The sequence below is a fragment of the Paramormyrops kingsleyae genome, chromosome 16 (assembly GCF_048594095.1).
Source record: "Paramormyrops kingsleyae isolate MSU_618 chromosome 16, PKINGS_0.4, whole genome shotgun sequence".
Classification (NCBI taxonomy): domain Eukaryota; kingdom Metazoa; phylum Chordata; class Actinopteri; order Osteoglossiformes; family Mormyridae; genus Paramormyrops; species Paramormyrops kingsleyae.
In genome coordinates, this window is record NC_132812.1 from 5,249,110 (window position 1) to 5,267,464 (window position 18,355).

The following is an 18,355-nucleotide window of genomic DNA, read 5'->3' on the forward strand; positions in this document are numbered from 1 at the left end:
CTGCGGAATGAATTGTGGTTGCTGTGTCCACCTCCCATTCTCCCCCCCCGCCCCTCCTCAGGGGAACCTTTCTATCGAGCTTTGATCACCCTGGAAGACAGAGAATGATGGCACACCTTAAAAATGACAAACAGTGCCGTTAAAGTCCCAGCTTTATTAGCTTGCACCGCATTCCTCTGGGTTTATGTTGCTTCTGCATGGGGCCTTCACAGCACACCTCCGCCATGGCAATAGGAGGTACAGGGTAGCCTGTTGCTTCTGCATGGGGCCTTCACAGCACACCTCCGCCATGGCATTCGGAGGTACAGGGCAGCCTGTTGCTTCTGCATGGGGCCTTCACAGCACACCTCCGCCATGGCATTAGGAGGTACAGGGCAGCCTGTTGCTTCTGCATGGGGCCTTCACAGCACACCTCCGCCATGGAAATAGGAGGTACAGATCAGGGCAGCCTGTTGCTTCTGCATGGGGCCTTCACAGCACACCTCCGCCATAGCATTAGGAGGTACAGGGCAGCCTGTTGCTTCTGCATGGGGCCTTCACAGCACACCTCCGCCATGGCAATAGGAGGTACAGGGCAGCCTGTTGCTTCTGCATGGGGCCTTCACAGCACACCTCCGCCATGGCAATAGGAGGTACAGGGCAGCCTGTTGCTTCTGCATGGGGCCTTCACAGCACACCTCCGCCATGGCAATAGGAGGTACAGGGCAGCCTGTTGCTTCTGCATGGGGCCTTCACAGCACACCTCCGCCATGGCATTAGGAGGTACAGGGCAGCCTGTTGCTTCTGCATGGGGCCTTCACAGCACACCTCCGCCATGGCATTAGGAGGTACAGGGCAGCCTGTTGCTTCTGCATGGGGCCTTCACAGCACACCTCCGCCATGGCAATAGGAGGTACTGAGCAGCCTGTTGCTTCTGCATGGGGCCTTCACAGCACACCTCCGCCATGGCAATAGGAGGTACAGGGCAGCCTGTTGCTTCTGCATGGGGCCTTCACAGCACACCTCCGCCATAGCATTAGGAGGTAAAGGGCAGCCTGTTGCTTCTGCATGGGGCCTTCACAGCACACCTCCGCCATGGCAATAGGAGTTACAGGGCAGCCTGTTGCTTCTGCATGGGGCCTTCACAGCACACCTCCGCCATGGCAATAGGAGGTACAGGGCAGCCTGTTGCTTCTGCATGGGGCCTTCACAGCACACCTCCGCCATGGCATTAGGAGGTACAGGGCAGCCTGTTGCTTCTGCATGGGGCCTTCACAGCACACCTCCGCCATAGCATTAGGAGGTACAGTACAGGGCAGCCTGTTGCTTCTGCATGGGGCCTTCACAGCACACCTCCGCCATGGCATTAGGAGGTACAGGGCAGCCTGTTGCTTCTGCATGGGGCCTTCACAGCACACCTCCGCCATGGCATTAGGAGGTACAGGGCAGCCTGTTGCTTCTGCATGGGGCCTTCACAGCACACCTCCGCCATGGCAATAGGAGGTACAGTAAAGGGCAGCCTGTTGCTTCTGCATGGGGCCTTCACAGCACACCTCCGCCATAGCATTAGGAGGTACAGGGTAGCCTGTTGCTTCTGCATGGGGCCTTCACAGCACACCTCCGCCATGGCAATAGGAGGTACTGTAGAGGGCAGCCTGTTGCTTCTGCATGGGGCCTTCACAGCACACCTCCGCCATGGCATTAGGAGGTACAGGGCAGCCTGTTGCTTCTGCATGGGGCCTTCACAGCACACCTCCGCCATGGCAATAGGAGGTACAGTACAGGGCAGCCTGTTGCTTCTGCATGGGGCCTTCACAGCACACCTCCGCCATGGCAATAGGAGGTACAGTACAGGGCAGCCTGTTGCTTCTGCATGGGGCCTTCACAGCACACCTCCGCATTGGCATTAGGAGGTACAGGGCAGCCTGTTGCTTCTGCATGGGGCCTTCACAGCACACCTCCGCCATGGCAATAGGAGGTACAGGGCAGCCTGTTGCTTCTGCATGGGGCCTTCACAGCACACCTCCGCCATGGCATTAGGAGGTACAGGGCAGCCTGTTGCTTCTGCATGGGGCCTTCACAGCACACCTCCGCCATGGCAATAGGAGGTACAGGGCAGCCTGTTGCTTCTGCATGGGGCCTTCACAGCACACCTCCGCCATGGCATTAGGAGGTACTGGGCAGCCTGTTGCTTCTGCATGGGGCCTTCACAGCACACCTCCGGCATGGCATTAGGAGGTACTGAGCAGCCAGGCCGCACGTTATGGCCGACAAGCCGTGGGAAACTTCAGCATGTGCCAGGGCTCCCGTTCTGTCGCTTTACACTCTGTACATATCCTTTCATAGGCCTGTCCTGCTCGTCTGGCCTTCCCTGAGTATTCAGGTAGCGTACAGGGGCCATTTCTAAACACGGATCTGCCACATCTGGCTGTGCTGCATGCCGCACATTTCTGCAGCAGAAACAAAACCACTCAAATAAATCTGCTACAAATTCATGTCGGGATAGAAAATAGGCAGCAGGGTCTCTGGTCAGCTAAAATATTTCCTATTGACAGCAGTCGCTCCTTGATCCAACGAAGTAAAAACCATGTCTGACACGAGGAATATGAGACTGCAGCTCCTCAGTTACATCTTCTGGCCACCGGTGGCTTTCAAACCAGCATGAGTGTGTCTCCTTCACAGAGTGATTAAGCATGGAAGTGGAGACATAATGAATGTCTCCCGGCCTGAGCCTTAGAGGGATTCCCACGGGGTGGTGGGGAGGGGGGGGGGGGGTGCACACGAAAGATGTCTGCCTGTCACTTAGAGCTCAGTCCACAAGTTTCAGCGGCCCTTTCCACAGTACACCAACAGTACGTCGTTTCAGAGCAAAGACAGACTTTTCATCTTACCATATACCTGACCCAAGATAAATGAAACACAGATAAAGCAGAAGGTGTCTTAAATATATCAATGTTGTAATAGAAAATAAGTCAGTTACGCAAAATACCGTATAGTGCAGTTTTAATACAAAAGCTCACAGAAGCTGACATTCTTTCACTGCTACAATCAACCATATTGTATTGTGCAAGCAAATTCTGATTTTCAACAGAAATTCATAACAGAAACAAAAAAAAAAACCAACCAAAGTTTCTGAGCATTCATTCTCGGAGAAAAAAATTTTTGCATTATGTTTATTATAAAAAATATATGTTCTACTATAAATAATTTGACATTAGTAGAAAAGCTATCTACATTTGCACACCCAAAGCCACACAAAGACCACACTAAATAAGAAGAAAATACTGCGGCGGTGGCGTTAGCTGCTATGCCTGCTTCTTCTGATAAACATGCATATTAATTATATACAAGAAGTTTCTGTTATGGTTACATATGCATCAGCATGTTTTATGGCACAAATGTTTTCAATTTGATAACTATAAATAATATGCTAATTCTTACTGCTTTTCAACTTGTGATTCAGACAAACAAAAACACTATACAGAGGGAGATAATATTGTCTGGGCTGTTTTAAGTCAAATAACTGACTGACAGTTGTATGTTGAATGGGGGCGCTGAGTGGCTTAGCTCTGCGCCTGCGATCAGAATGGTTGCCGGTTCAAATCCATGTGGTCGGCAGAGTGATTTCACCATTGGACCTCTGAGCACAGCCCTTAACCCCAATTGCTCCAGGGACTGGCTTTCTCAAAAACAAAAAAAGTATACATCACATTGCATGAAAGAGTCTGCTAAATGCATTTAAAGAGGAATGCACTGTAGTGTTGGGACAAGGAGAACGAGCCAAAATCGATTATGTTTGTTTTTTTTTATTATTGAATAATTGTTTCCAGTGGCGACTTCACAAATCAAAAGCTGCTAAGAGAGAAACTGCGAGGCGTCTCCAGAGCGTGGCTTTCTGTGCCATTATGCTCTCTGATGGCCAAGCTGACTCAGCTCCCCCCTCGCCGCGCCGACTCCCTCCCCCTCTCCCTCCCCCTCTCCCTCCCGCTGTCTCCACTCGGGACAGAGAACGTGAATCCTGAGGCGCCTTCCCATATGGGGGGAACAAAGCTTAAACACTGTCACCTACTGCTGTCAACACGGCCGCTTTCAGTGTAAACGGCAGTTGTTTTAAGGTCTGTTACATCCCCGTGAGCCAAACACAGAATTTATATTGAAGCTAAGCAGTATTTTAGACTTTAATGTGTTTTAGTCGAAGCAGGTCCTGATAACCAGGCAAAAAAAACACATTAACATCGTTAATAATGAGAATCTGAACGAGGAGACCAAACAGAACGGTCTGTGTTCATATTATAATTTCTGTGATTAGTGACAAGTCGGATAGTTTTCGGCTTTAAATAAGAATTTTATTATTTTTTCTTATATTTCATTTTATAAAACAAGACATGGTTTGGCCAGCACAGAAACAAATGAGCTGTTGTGAGAACAGGCAGCGATACTGGTATTTGGGAAAAGGCGTTTTCCGGAACACTACAGCAGTCACAACCAGCTGCTGTATGACTTTTCGGACCATCTCGAGCCCCCCCCACCACCACCCACCCCCCCTCCCCAGACGAGATGGTCAAATGCATCCCCGGGTCTGATTCTGGGGCTCCAGCTGGGTTTCCATTTGCAGATGAGGGGCGTCAGGCTTAAAGCCAGCTTCCTGAGCGTTGATCGAACAGACGTATTTCACCTTGACGACTCGGTGCTCCAAAGTAAAAAGCCACATTCGCTTGCTTGTTTCTGCGCTTCACATAAACATCCCTCGATAATCACAGAAGTGCTCTTTCATGAACTCGATCCACTGATCTGAGCAATCAGAGTGGCAGTCCTGATGAATTACAACCAAAAGTAAACATTGCAATGTTTATTGAATCATTCATGCTAAATGGAAACTAAAGTCATGTCCAAAACCAATAAACAGAACTTCAATTGCTTTTACGAGGCATGAAATATGATCGTCTCTGGAGTTCCTCAAACATGTATGACTGTGGACCAGGTGTACTATACTTAGAAAACATGGGTATAAACATGTGGATAAGATGCAGTTGCTCAATTAGGTGTAGAAAAAAAAGTGTACATGGTCTTTTATTTAAAAGAATTGTTTATGCCATGGAAACAGAAACCTGTGATAATTAAATCCCTGAACAAAATGCTGCATTGTCTAAACAATATATCTTTGATAAGTGCACCCGATTGCCCGCCACACACATCCCTGAATGTGGACACTGAGGACTTGTGGGCTAACGCTACTCAGTCAGTCACATATTTACACAAATCAGCAAGTTGCCAGAAAAGTCTATTGTCATCCTTCTAAAAATGCAATTTTTCCTTTTGCCAGAAACCACACGTGCCTCTTCCTTTAACTTGAGCTTCAGGTTCATTATTCAGGTTCTATAAAGCCTTGTTTTCAGTTCATTCCAGGACTGTATGGCCTAAAACGACCATACGGAGCAGTAGAGAAATGGAGGTCGATCTGGTATCACAGTCTCCAGGGAAGGAGGCAAGAGGCCCAACCTGCTAGTTGAAGTTAATTTATCTCAGAGTCCAGGTGCTGTTTCCACCAAAGGGAGCTGTTTTTCTTTTTTTAACTCTGCATTTCAAAAGGTGTTAAACACTCCCTTGTCGTCCATTAAAAGCTTTGGTGTTAAGCACTTGGACATAACTGGATACAGTCATGTAGCGTTTGCCGTTTCCTGTTAGCTGATATCTTCTCATGCTTACTGGTCACAATTGTTTATCATTAACATGCCTCCTCCCCCAGCAACACATTAACTGATGCCATGGAGAACCGTCTCTCTTTCTGTTAATACATCACACAAGTGACCGGAATGTCTGGGGGCGGGGTTAGGGAACTGGGGGGAGGGGCGTCACTCTTCCCTAAGCCCTGGGTGGTGGGACAGTATCCTACGAAGCCGCCATCTGCATAAATATCATAGCGTTTATCATTCGTTTTCGGCCTTTGACTCCGACGCTTCACCTTCTTTCCTTTCACAGATTGACGCGGGAACTGGGGCCGTTCTTGCCGTGAGCTTCGAGGGTTTTGATGCCACTCATCTGAGCTTCTGTGATCGTCATACCAACTTCGCAGAAGTCCCTGTGAAACAGAGAGGTGTCATCCTATGATAGAGAACACGCGTCCCACGCACCACTGCACCTCCACACCTCCACACCTCAGCGCTAAAATATCCTCTCATATCAAGTGTCACAGGAAAAGGAAAAACAGCTACAACTCTTACTAAAATGTTTTTTGTAATTATAACAAACATTTTTGTTAGATAAACTCAAACCTTTTTAAAGTAGGTTCAGGAGAGCAGCAGTCATTCTGAGCATCATTGCAAAATACAGCTTTAATTAGCCAAACGGTTAAATGTTACTGCACTGTTATTAAATATCTGGTGTTTTAAATGTACTCCCATACTAGTAAAAGTTCATAACAGGGTGCATGTAGATGTTACCCAACAATCTATTGTGTTCCCCAAATTCCTGAAGCAAGCTTGTTCCATGATGTCATTTTGTTGTTTTAAATGCAAAACAAATGTTTAATGAAAAAAAGTTAAATTAAATGGAAGGAAAAAGAAATGTTATCATTCTTGCTAACCCATACTGCAGTGGTCATATTTCTGTCACGCTACTTCATTTTTGATTTATTTGTTTATTTTCAGTACAATCTCCCATTTCAGAAACATAATAGGGTTTAATTATTCTACACGAGAATTGTTTAAACCTTTGAATCCCTGAACGTGGTGGGAATATGAGGACATCCAATGAAATAATTAATAGCACCTTAACGTCACTGTAGATTATTGCTGTATATGTATTGCACCCTGGAGAAATGCCATCACGTTTTACATACACTGATCTCCAACAGCTGTTAAACCACTTCAGTGCTGGTGAGTGGAACAGTACTACATAAACTGAGGTCCATGTGACCAGGACACTCATCAAATTAGTTTCATGCAGTAAACGCATTTATAAACTTACAGCTGTTACATTTCTTCACAAACTTACCCTATAGATGCATTAACTGCATGCACAAATATGAAAACCATTAAAATAAGAGACACTGAATGTTCCACAGAAATCTTTAAATGTCAGGTGATGTCTAGGAAATTGAGAAATGATCTGGACGGAGTTAGTATGTTATGCAAAGGCTACAGTACGACACTGAGGCTGCCCAGTGGGGCTCAGCCTTCCCTGGTCAGAGACATTAACACAGCACATTAGTGTAAGCAGACCTATGTTAGTAGAAGCACAGCCCTCCTGTGCGCTTGGTGTGACTTTGGCTCTGGCGCTCGGAGCTCACGGGCACAGTGAGCCGTGGTCTAGAACCCACCGTCGGGCCTGTTGGAGTTAGAGGGTGGTAACTCCCATGGACGGCTCCCATTCAGGGCATGACGCTGCGGGCCTTACATCGCTCAGGCAGATTCTACGGACAAAGTAAACCTTTAGATTGACAGCGACATGGCCCCGGCCTTCCATACTCTCTGTTTACTGTGCTGGCTGAATCATAGCTTACACTAAGAGGCATGAGGATGCTTGGCGATGGTCAAGCATCTAGATAATGGACAATGGGTGTCTACTGAGAAGAGCGATTATTCCCCTACTTCCTCCACTAAGCCATGCTGTTTCAGCAAAATGCTGATCGCTAGTCAATAATAGTTCATGTGAGTTACTAAATTGCCTACTTTATTATGTGTCGATACTCCAGTGTCAACTGTTTTTACGTTTAACTGCACACAAAAGTAATACACACTAGAGCAGTATACTGTATGAAGATGAAAATGATTTGATCCAAAAGAAGCATATTGCTGGTTAGCCAGATGAATCTGGTTTATTCAATGAGTTCCAAACACAGGCAATTATGCAACATATTGTTCATAGTTTTAATGCAATTTGTAACTAGAAACAGTATTTAGAATAGCTTAAATTGTTGTCTATTTTATAATAAGATTTTAACTGTTAAGATTAACTTTTATGTCAGCTGGCTGAACACACGAGTCACTTAGCACATTACAGTATAACGGTCCTTTAGGGTGAACAGGTTCATAGGTCAGAGAGAGAACAATTACTGCTTCTGGCTTTAAGTTATTTACCTATATGAACAAAAAGAAAAACAATTGCAATAAATGTTAATGGCTTCTGTGTTAAGGTCTTGCCACATTTAGTCCAGTTGGTGCCCCAGGAACAAGGCTCTGAATCGTCAAATCATTCACAGTAAATTGTCAAAATCAATTAAGCAGAATGTCGGGTCCCCAGAGAGCGGTGCTGTGAGTTATCCTCCAGCAAGCCACGGCTCAGTGTAACTCAAAAGCCCCGATCAACGGGATAAAAGGGGATTTCGGGGGTTATTATTTGAAGCTTGCAGGAATCGGTCGAGTTCCTTAAGTACAGGAGCTGCTGGATTCAATTTGCCAGCCGGTGTGCAGGCAGCTGACTCTGTCAATACTGCAGCTTTATTTAAGTCCTTCTTTTTTATATTGTTGCTGGACTAGGAACAGAAGTAGACATAGTTAAGTGCAGTCATTACTGTTTTAAATCAAAACAGAACTCCCACATAAAAAAAAAAGAAGAAAAAAACAAAAAACAAACTTGATGGACGCCGATTTCATTTTTCATGGTGGTAGAAGAGATCATGGATGTCTGCAGTTTGGAAAACAGTCTCTGGGAAACTGTCCCTTGCTTATTTGTGTCTCATTTGACCTCTTCTAATTACTGCTAAAGGCTTTCCACAATATTAGGCCCACATAAACATATGCAAGTCATTTATTTTTCTACTTGATTCAAAGAGCTTTTGTGCTTTAACAGGCTGGGAAAACTGGACTCCTGAAACTACTGAACACAAGGATAAACAGGATGGAGCAAGCAACTAGCAAACTTGGGAGGTAAAATGAGCATTTGCTGAATAACAAAACAAATTCAAATGAAACAAGCTAAAAGGCCCAAAAGCAAACCATTATGAAAGATATGAAGGTCATATTTTGAACTAACTAACTAATGTTTTGGTAAGATTCATCCAAATTTGTTTAAGCAATTAACCTTAATTAATCAGTACCAGTGAAACTATATTCATGGTAAGGAGATACTCAGTGTTACTATTACAGAAATCTTCATTATAGAGTGTCGACAATCTGGGCCAGTCCTGGATGACTGCATTTTGCTGTATCGACCTAAATAAAGGGGTATCGAACACATCTCAGACTAGTATGTTTTAGGTACTTACTGCTCTGGTTTGGAGCGAATAAGCTTTCGGATCGTGAAACAGTGCTAAGCTATACTGCAGAAGGGGGCTTCTTACTGGGCGGAGGTCTTGGCCATGGTGTCACAGGAGCTGTAGCTGACCCCGCTGAAGGCATCGTGGCAAGGCACCTTCCGCACACCCTCCAGCCAACCGCCCATGGTGTGGAAGGTCGTGACATCAGCGCTGGTACGGTCCAACAGGAGGTTGGGAGGCCTGAGGGGGGGTGGGGGGGCATTAGTTGGGAGGATGCTGGATCACATAGCATGCAGCCATAGAGTCCTCTCTCAGTGCTTGACATGAAATAAACCTGATTTACAAATCAAGGGGTAGCACTTTGGTCACACTTTACTTGAGGGGACATGAACAATGTAGTACCACACACTTACTTAATGCATTAATTAGCCAGTAACTCAGTGTTAGATACATACTGATCCCATGGTTGTTCATCATTAATCATTCGTGACAGTTCATGTATTCCATTCAGACACTATTAGCTAGCAGTTAACTATTTAGTTAATAATGGTAAGACTTCACTTGAGGGGGCACAAATTTCTTAACTCATTTACTACTCAAGAATAAATCATGAACCAATTATGGGTTTCCTCGTGAAATACATGAACTGTCATGATTGATTCCTGATGAATGAATATCGAATCAGTACTTAACTAACACTCAGTTACTGGTTAATTGATGATTAAGTGAGTGTGAATTACTACATTTTTCATGTCCCCTCAAGTAAAGCAACCTGGGTCAAATCATGTAGCAGTTACATGCTTACTTAATGCCTTAATTGACCAGTAACTAAGTGTTAGTTACATACTGGTCCCATGTTCATTCATCATTAATCAATCATGATGTTTCATGTGTTTCATACAGCAACTACATTAGCCCATAATTTGTACTTGAATAGTGACTGAGTAACTAAGTTATTTGTTACCAACCATGGCAAGCTCCTCCCCCAGCCCTAAGGCCCACCCACATCACAGAAACACGTGTTGCTTCTTCCATCACGCTGGAAGCGTCATTATGGAGAAAATGCACCACCCAGCGGAAATGTTAAATCTCAAGAAAGCAATCTGTTGACTGATACTGCTGGGTGTCTTTTCATAAAAAATGTGATTTTACAACAGTCATACGCCACAGAGCCGGATTTCTGCTTCGCCATTTCCCAATACCCTTGCTGTTGCTGTTCACACTAGGGAGATGTTTTCAACAGCTCTTCACAACAGGAAAAAGCAAACGCAATACATTTGATTAACCCAGCTGGGTATTTACCCCCTGCCTGATTTTCAATATTTTTTTAAACATATTTTTGAAATGTTCATATTTGCTCGGATCTGGTATATTAGGTCAAAGGATGTCCAGGACTTAGCCCAGATGCTGCATGACTTGGTGGTCGTTGTGGAAAAAAATATAAATAAAATTCGGCCTTGTAAGCCCATCCTTGGCAAGGTCCCAAAATTGAGTGCAAGGCCTGATAAACACGTAATATTCAGGGGTAAAGTTATTGTTAATCCCCCTCATCCCAAATACAGTTACATTGATTTCATTCAGCAGTTGGTTTTGTCCAAGGTGACGTAAAAATGAGGCAAATAACACATTACAACCATATGGCTGTCAAGGAGTCAGCGAGGCAGAGCGCAGTGAGGCAGAGCTTCCAGTGAATAGCATGGGAGCTAGAGCTATGCACTGCTTTCAAACATAGTACAAACCTAATAAGTCATAATACTCAATCAGCAGAAAGTGCAACATTAAGTGCATCTGGGGAACCTGGAGTAGTATTAGGCTAGCGGAAGATAACATAGAAATGGATAACTCAGTTGGTTAAATGCTTTGGTGAATAACCAGGCCTGATTTGGAGCAGCCCCCTCCGATATAAATCTGACTAACCTCAGCCCTTATGGGCAGTATGAAGTTGTCAGCACTCAGATAAGGCACATCATGCACCAATCAAAAAACATTCCTGAAGAACTCTGGGAAAAAAACAAAAAAGTTGTTGATGCCTATCAGTCTGGAAGTATGTACAAAGCCTTCCAGTTTCAAAGTCACTGGCGCTCCACCAAAGCACCATCAGAGCCTTCAGGCTGAAATATCTCATGATCTAAAACTGTCCAGGAAGTCACAAAAAATCCATACAAAATTCGGCAGGCCTCTGTCTCCATGATGGGTGTATGTGACTCCACAAAGGCAACACCCAGAAACGGGATACGACACAACTGAAAATGACTTCTTAGTAAGAACATAAATGCTCCCGTCAAGTTTGCTAAAAAGTACCAGTAAAATCCTGAGGATTTGTGAAACAATCTTCTGCAGATAAATGAGGCAAAACTGCAACTTAGCCATCACAAGGTCAAAACCTCAAACCTGTGGTCATGTGTGGTGGCCATAGTGCTTTGGCATGATTTTACTGCATCGAATCCTAGGTGGAGAACCATCACAGGGGAAGGTGCCTGAGGTTCCCCTATGTTATGTGACTGATCAATACATACAGAAAGTTCCAGGTTTCAGCAACTGATGAGAAAGGAGGTAAAACATTTGAGGATATTGTTTTTACATTCTGGAGCATCAGCTGTTCCATAACTGTATTAACAAATAAATATTGGAAATTATATGAAATTTATACATCATAGTCTTATACCAAAGTTAAGATCATTTAAGCTACTTTTTCTTTGAATGCCAAAGACTTTTGCACAGTACTGTATGTGTGTGTGTATATATATATATATATATATATATATATATGTGTGTGTGTGTGTGTGTGTGTGTGTATGTAGTTTTACCTCAGTATGAGAACCAGCTTAACTTCAACATAGCTGACTCTAATACTGAGGTGATACTGAACTGCCTGATTATCTGTATCAGGTGTGTTAAATTAGGCCTGTACTTAAGCTCTGCAGGGTGGCAGCTCTCCAGGAGCAGGGTTGGGCAGCCCTGGAATAAATGATGCTTTAACGTTTTAACGTTGGTGTAAAGCTATGATGTTGCAATAAAACTACATCTGTCAAAGTCTGTCAGCTTAACCATTTCAAAGCCGCTCCTAAAATCACCCCAGTATTTGCAGCAACTGTCCAATACCCCCATGAATTATTTCACTCAACCACTACACCACCTTTATTGGCAGATCAATACCTCATTGAGTTATTTAACTGAGTAAGAGAGCTGGTGGTGGTATGCAACAAATCCAAAGAATGGCTGGGGTGCCACTGAGGAGAGATTTTTTGGAGAACAGAAGAAATTCTGGTTTACTTTTTATCGTTACTGTTAATTTGCATATGTTCTAATGTTAAATACATTTTTCAGAAGCTAGGGTCAGATAGTCCCTGAACTATTTGTGATTAAGGGCCTTGCTCAAGGGCACAACAGACAAATCACTCTAACAATGCAAGAATTTGAACGTTGGACTTTCTGATCAGAGACACATGATCCAAACCCTCTGAGCCACAAGCAGTAATCAGGGAGCTCTCATTCGCTTTTATATAATTCAGGTCGTGACTGAAGATCTGCTAACATTCAGTGTCAGATATGCAAATATGCAGAAAACCAGACAAGGGGAAAATACGAATATGCAGAGCTGTGTATAATATTCCATATATTGCACAATAAGCAGAATCCTTGAAATAAAATCTTCTGAAGTAAAAACTTAGACCCTGGAATTAAATTCCATAACAGAACAAAACCTGTTTAGGTGGTGTCTTTTTGACATTTTAATAATCTTCACACTGAGCAAAAGTTTAAATGAATCATCTACAGATATGTCATACGGAGCACATCAATATTATTATTATTTTTTCATTTTGCCATCACTTGTTCTGGCTGCAGGAAATACAGCAAAGAAAAACTTCTAATAAACCAAGCATAAAAATTAATGAGCATTTGTGATTCATCTATTTTAACCAATTATAATTTTGACCTTTTAGAACTTCCCCAATTAACCTGCTATTAGGCAAATAATCGTCCTACTAGGTAACACTTTACTTGAAAGGGTCAGAAATACTTAGTAATAACTCAGACACAAATCATGAACAAATCATGAACAGATACAGTCGCTACTTGAAAAAAGATGTCACTATTCAGTAATAATGAACAAACATAAGGTCAGTATTTGATTTGCGTTATTCATGACTCGTTCCTTCAGTAGTTCTGCCAGTAGTTCACAAAGGATTACAGAATTAACAGATATAGTAACAAATATTGTAACTGCTTGAGACACAACATGCATTACAATTCATTAATGATGAATTAACATGAGATTAGTCTGAAACTAAGACTTAGTTTATGGTTACTTAATACATAAGTAATAGCATAATACTATTTAATTTGTGCCCCGTCAAGTAAAGTGTTTAATAGTTTTTCATATCTATCGGTTATCAAGCTGGGTAGCTGGGTAAGATACTATTACTACAATTAATACAATTTGCAATCTTATAATAAACACATGCTAGATACAATTATATTCCTCTCCCCGAAGGAGACTCACTCGTTCATAAATCTGGCATGCGAGCTGATTAATGACTGTTTCCCTTCCCCTCCAGTGCACATAATAACCATTTTGTTTCTTTTCATCAATAGTTATTGGAACATGAATAAATACAGACGTCTATGCTACACGCTCAACTACACACAAAGTCTTTCGTTTAGAACAGTACAGCATATAAAACTGATATGAGCCAAACGGATAAATAGCTGCAGTAAAACACTTTGATAGCGTCAGATATGTTTTAAATTTATTCTTCATGTTTGAAAGGTAATTCTGAGAAAGCCAGTAACTGTCAATGTAAACGTCTTTTTGTTTGCCAATGGGAAAAAGGCATTAAGTTATAAACTCGTATATAGGTCACTGTGGTAGTCAAACCCAATTAAAGGAGGCCAGCTGTTTAAGAGGAGAAAGTGTTGCCATATAGTAACAAGGGACAGATCAGTCTCAGTGGACCAGAAACCATTTCCTCTCCTTGTTGGACGCTATTGCACAATGTGTGACGCTACGATGTGGGAACAAAGCGATCCAGGGCTCGTCCCCCCTGAGTTGAGCAGGTGGTTGTGGGCTAAGCGACGCCGTAGGAGGCAGAGAGTGCGGAATGTGTCCCTGTCCAGGGCGAGCGGGCGACCGCGTACCTCGAGGTGGTGTTAGCTATGACTTTCAGGCTGCCGGGGTTGCGGATGAGCTTGTCTAGGTAGCTGACGATCTCGGTGAACTTGGGCCGGTTGTTGCGGTCCTTCTGCCAGGAGTCTAGCATGAGCTGGTAGAGAGCCGCAGGGCAGTCCATGGGGGGCGGCAGGCGGAAACCTTCTTCCACTGCCTTGATCACCTGAGCACCAAGTGACCGGCGGTCAGGTCAGCGACATGGGTTACCTTCAGCTAGCGCCTATTGGCATCGTATTCAATGTTATTCTTAATCTTTCTTATTCTCATCTTATTAATTTATACTGCCCTCACTATACACCAAGGGGCATAAAACATTGTAAATCAGTTATAATGGAATAGGCTCCCCTACATAACAGCCTAAGAGCAGATTTGGTTGGGAGCCAAACATTCAATTTCTTCTTTTGTTTAAAAGAACTTGAAATGATTAACTAATGACATAATAAATATCATGTTCTTCATTTTGCCTTTCAACGTTGCCTTATCAATGACTGACTACCTCAGACTAAATAAACTGCTATAAACTCTAAGACGAAATACGTCATAATGCAGATGTTGCAAAAAAAACTGCTGAAAGTCACAGATGGCCTAGTCAGCACAGGCAGAAGACGAGGTCTAAATTTTCAGTCGACCCCCTTTACATTTTTAAGTAATACTTAAAAAATGTTCGGATTGTATTTGTTCATCCTTTCATTTCACTTTGGCTTTGCATGAGACTGGAGATTGACTTGCGTGTCGTGCAGAAACCCTCGTTAACAGCGATGTACTCACGTCCTGATTGGACATCTCCCAGTAGGGCCTCTCCCCATACGACATCACTTCCCACAGTACGATGCCGTAGCTCCACACATCGCTAGCCGACGTGAACTTCCGATACGTGATAGCTTCTGGCGCTGTCCACCGGATTGGGATTTTGCCACCCTGCGGAGTGACATCAGCGATATCCCATCAGCTACTTTTCCCTTTAACTTTTTTCTCAGACTGTCAAAAATCTTGCACTGCCAGGGGTACGTACTTAATGATTTTTCCAGCCAAATAAGACACCTGACACTGCCCCCTAAGGGCCTTGAAAGTAATACCGATGCTCATTTTGTTTACAATGGCTCTAGAATGTCATCTCAAAAGACAAAAGATCGCTCAACAGACCATGATTTCGGCACGCGAGGGTTATACAAAAATGAGCTAAAGCTGTTTCACAACTATATATTTTAATATCATTCATCACATCATTTAAAGGGAGACTCATTTTTTGCTAGCAGCCAGATTATTGTGAATAATTAAAAATGTTTCAATTCCAAATGTATTGTAATTGTCCGGAAAAGAATATGCTTTTAATACACTGAAGTATAAAACGTACCTACATATGTCAAAACTGTACAGCATGAAGGGAGTCTATTATAAACACGTCTGGTGACTACAGGTCATCTGCTGCTATGAATCTGACCACATCTCTGACTGCTTATATAAAACTTGCTACGTCCTGAAGCCATCCAGCTAACTACCCACAATTCCAAGGTAGGAGTGATCCCAGAAATGAGAACGCAGAACATTTAATGGGGAATGCCAGAGAACAAATATTTAGACTTACGCAACAAATGCACCGTTATACAGAAAAATGCAATGGCAGAAACATTAATAAGCAATAAAGAACAAACGAGATTGGCTCTGGAAGACATGCTCAGGGCTGGACCTGCTCGCCATACTTTCCCACTGGAAAAGCTGTATTTACTCTGCTCGGAGGAGAGCTCTGCAAGGCTGCTGGAGTTACTCAGCTCCCAGTCGTCATACTAACAGGGAGAGGCCAGCAGCCAAAGCTAACCGGCTCCCCAGCCAAGTCAAACTGCTGGCTCCCTCGCTCTGAATATACAGGCCCTCAAAAAAATAAACCTGCTGGTGTCCTGCCCTTCCCACGTGAGCTTAGGCAAGCAGCCCGTTCTCTGCAAGCAGCGGGATCACTGATCGTTAACGTAGGAATCGACATCCGCACCGCCTGCGCTCCCTCAGCGCTAATGGTACTGGGGGGGTAGGAGGAGGTGGTTCTGACCCCCACTTCGTAAAAATGTCGTTGGTGAAGGAGGCACTGCAGTTGACTTGATATTAAGGTATAAAATGTAGCAAATATAATTCATGTTAGATTAAATTCTCATTATAGATTTATTATGTTTTTTTTATTATTTGAATTGTTTTCAGAAAAAGCTAAATGTTGCTCAAATGAAGCAAGGACTAACAAAGAGTGTGTGTATTACAAAGTTTAGTTCACATTGCACGGTAATAGGTAAGTGCAAAGGCTGAAATTAGCACTCATTTTTCAAGAAACAATGTTGACTGATTGAAGTCCTCAGCAATCAAACGCTAAAGAGAATATCAAAGGATTTGCTCATTTGAATTTGCTCATAAACAAAGAAACGCCTCATTTACGACAAAGCAGAGCATTCCGTGGGTTCAGTTACATGGTTTACGTGTGGCTTTCGCAGAAGCATGTGGGTGCCGTCTGTGGAGGTGAAGATCTGCTCTGTCCTGCTCACCCTGGTGGTGTAGGCGGCCTCCGGGTCGTCCTCCAGCACCCGCGACAGCCCGAAGTCGGACACCTTGCACACCAGGTTGCTGTTGACCAGGATGTTGCGGGCGGCCAGGTCCCGGTGGACGTAGCCCATGTCGGAGAGGTACTTCATGCCCGAGGCGATGCCGCGCAGCATGCCCACCAGCTGGATCACTGTGAACTGGGCGTCGTGCTTCTGCAGTGGAAACGTTCATTAACAGGGGCGTCACTGAACAGACATAGCGACAGACCCATACACATTAATCAACTTAAAGATCATCACACATTATTCACATTTACTTGCATTTATTTATCAGATGCTAAAAGCGGCACGCATGAACAGTTTTCATGAGAGAGCAAGGTCAGGCAGCACCAAGAGCAGCTAGGTTTAAGGACCTTGCTCAAAGAAAAAAGAAAAAAAAAACGCAGAGTACTGTAACACAGCTGTAAGTGACCAATTCAAGGAAACACTGTTGTCTGGTGTAACCTTTGTATTTATATATATTACTAACGATACCAAGGCAAATAAACAAGGGCACTTGCAGTGTTCTAAATACTTTCATTACTGATCCACAAAAGTGTGTAAGACTGAGATGGAACTGGCAATCAGGAGAAGAGAGACTAGAAGACATTAACCAGCAATGCAGACTTAACCGTCCTCTTCTCTGCAACCAGATCTGCACTAAACTATAGCACCTCCCTTTATATAACAGCAATGGTTTCATATGCAATCCATTCTTAGTCTGATATAAAAACTGTGGAGATCTGTGTGTCATCTGTATGCTGCCATTGGAACTGGGCTGTTTCCAGGTTTTATGATTAAAAAGCTCTAGGTTCAGACCCCTTGAATGGTGTTTATTTTGCCCCTGTGAGCAGGAACCACAATCTAAACTCCTTCAGCAATTATAGCGCTGTTAGAAAGCCTGAAGCGCTATACAAAAAGCTGCCTCACAAACCAATAATAATGATAAAAAACATAAATAATGCAATTTAGATAAAGTATGCACAGCCAATACTTTCAGTATGTAGATGATGGTTTTAATTTTACTTTGAAAGTTAATAAAATACCAAAAAATGCAGATACTGAGTGGCTGCTGAAAGGGGGATATATATGGTCTCTCCCCTGAGTTGTAATATGATATTTCTGATGTTTATTAATATAATGCTTATTCTTCAGCATAAAATAAATATAAATAAAAATGTATCTGCAATGACAAGCCTCAAAATCCATCTTTTTAAAAGCACTGTCAAGCCACCATCAAGTCTGCTTGCATCAATGAGTACTTGCTTTTTAAATCATAAGCAGCTCCTGCTTTTTCAGTTATTTGTAATATCTAATGAACCGAAACGTGCACTGGGTCTGAATCCTGACAACAAAGAATGTCTACAGGCAAAAGACAGCACAAAGAGCAGAGCAGAGAATGTAGAAATGTCTGATGAATACACAGATATTCTTGACTTCTCATATTCCGTT

The 18,355-nt window shown here is 43.3% G+C and overlaps 1 protein-coding gene across 4 annotated transcripts in view; it reads right to left on the bottom strand.

Moving 5' to 3' along the window:
* Window positions 1–2,965: 2,965 nt before the first annotated feature.
* The window catches only part of LOC111852079 (ephrin type-A receptor 3-like), a 76,883-nt gene continuing 61,493 nt past the window's right edge, over window positions 2,966–18,355 (bottom strand). For 3 of the 4 annotated variants that reach the window (XM_023827608.2, XM_023827606.2, XM_023827605.2), the window contains 5 exons: window positions 16,868–17,077; window positions 15,114–15,263; window positions 14,315–14,508; window positions 9,260–9,415; window positions 2,966–6,058 (listed from right to left, as the gene is read on the bottom strand). In XM_023827608.2, coding sequence (XP_023683376.1) covers window positions 5,953–6,058; window positions 9,260–9,415; window positions 14,315–14,508; window positions 15,114–15,263; window positions 16,868–17,077 — 816 coding nt within the window. In that variant the 3' untranslated portion in view covers window positions 2,966–5,952. Of the gene's footprint in view, window positions 6,059–7,297; window positions 7,391–9,259; window positions 9,416–14,314; window positions 14,509–15,113; window positions 15,264–16,867; window positions 17,078–18,355 lie in introns of all 4 variants that reach the window. The other variant, XM_023827607.2, reaches the window with a different exon arrangement.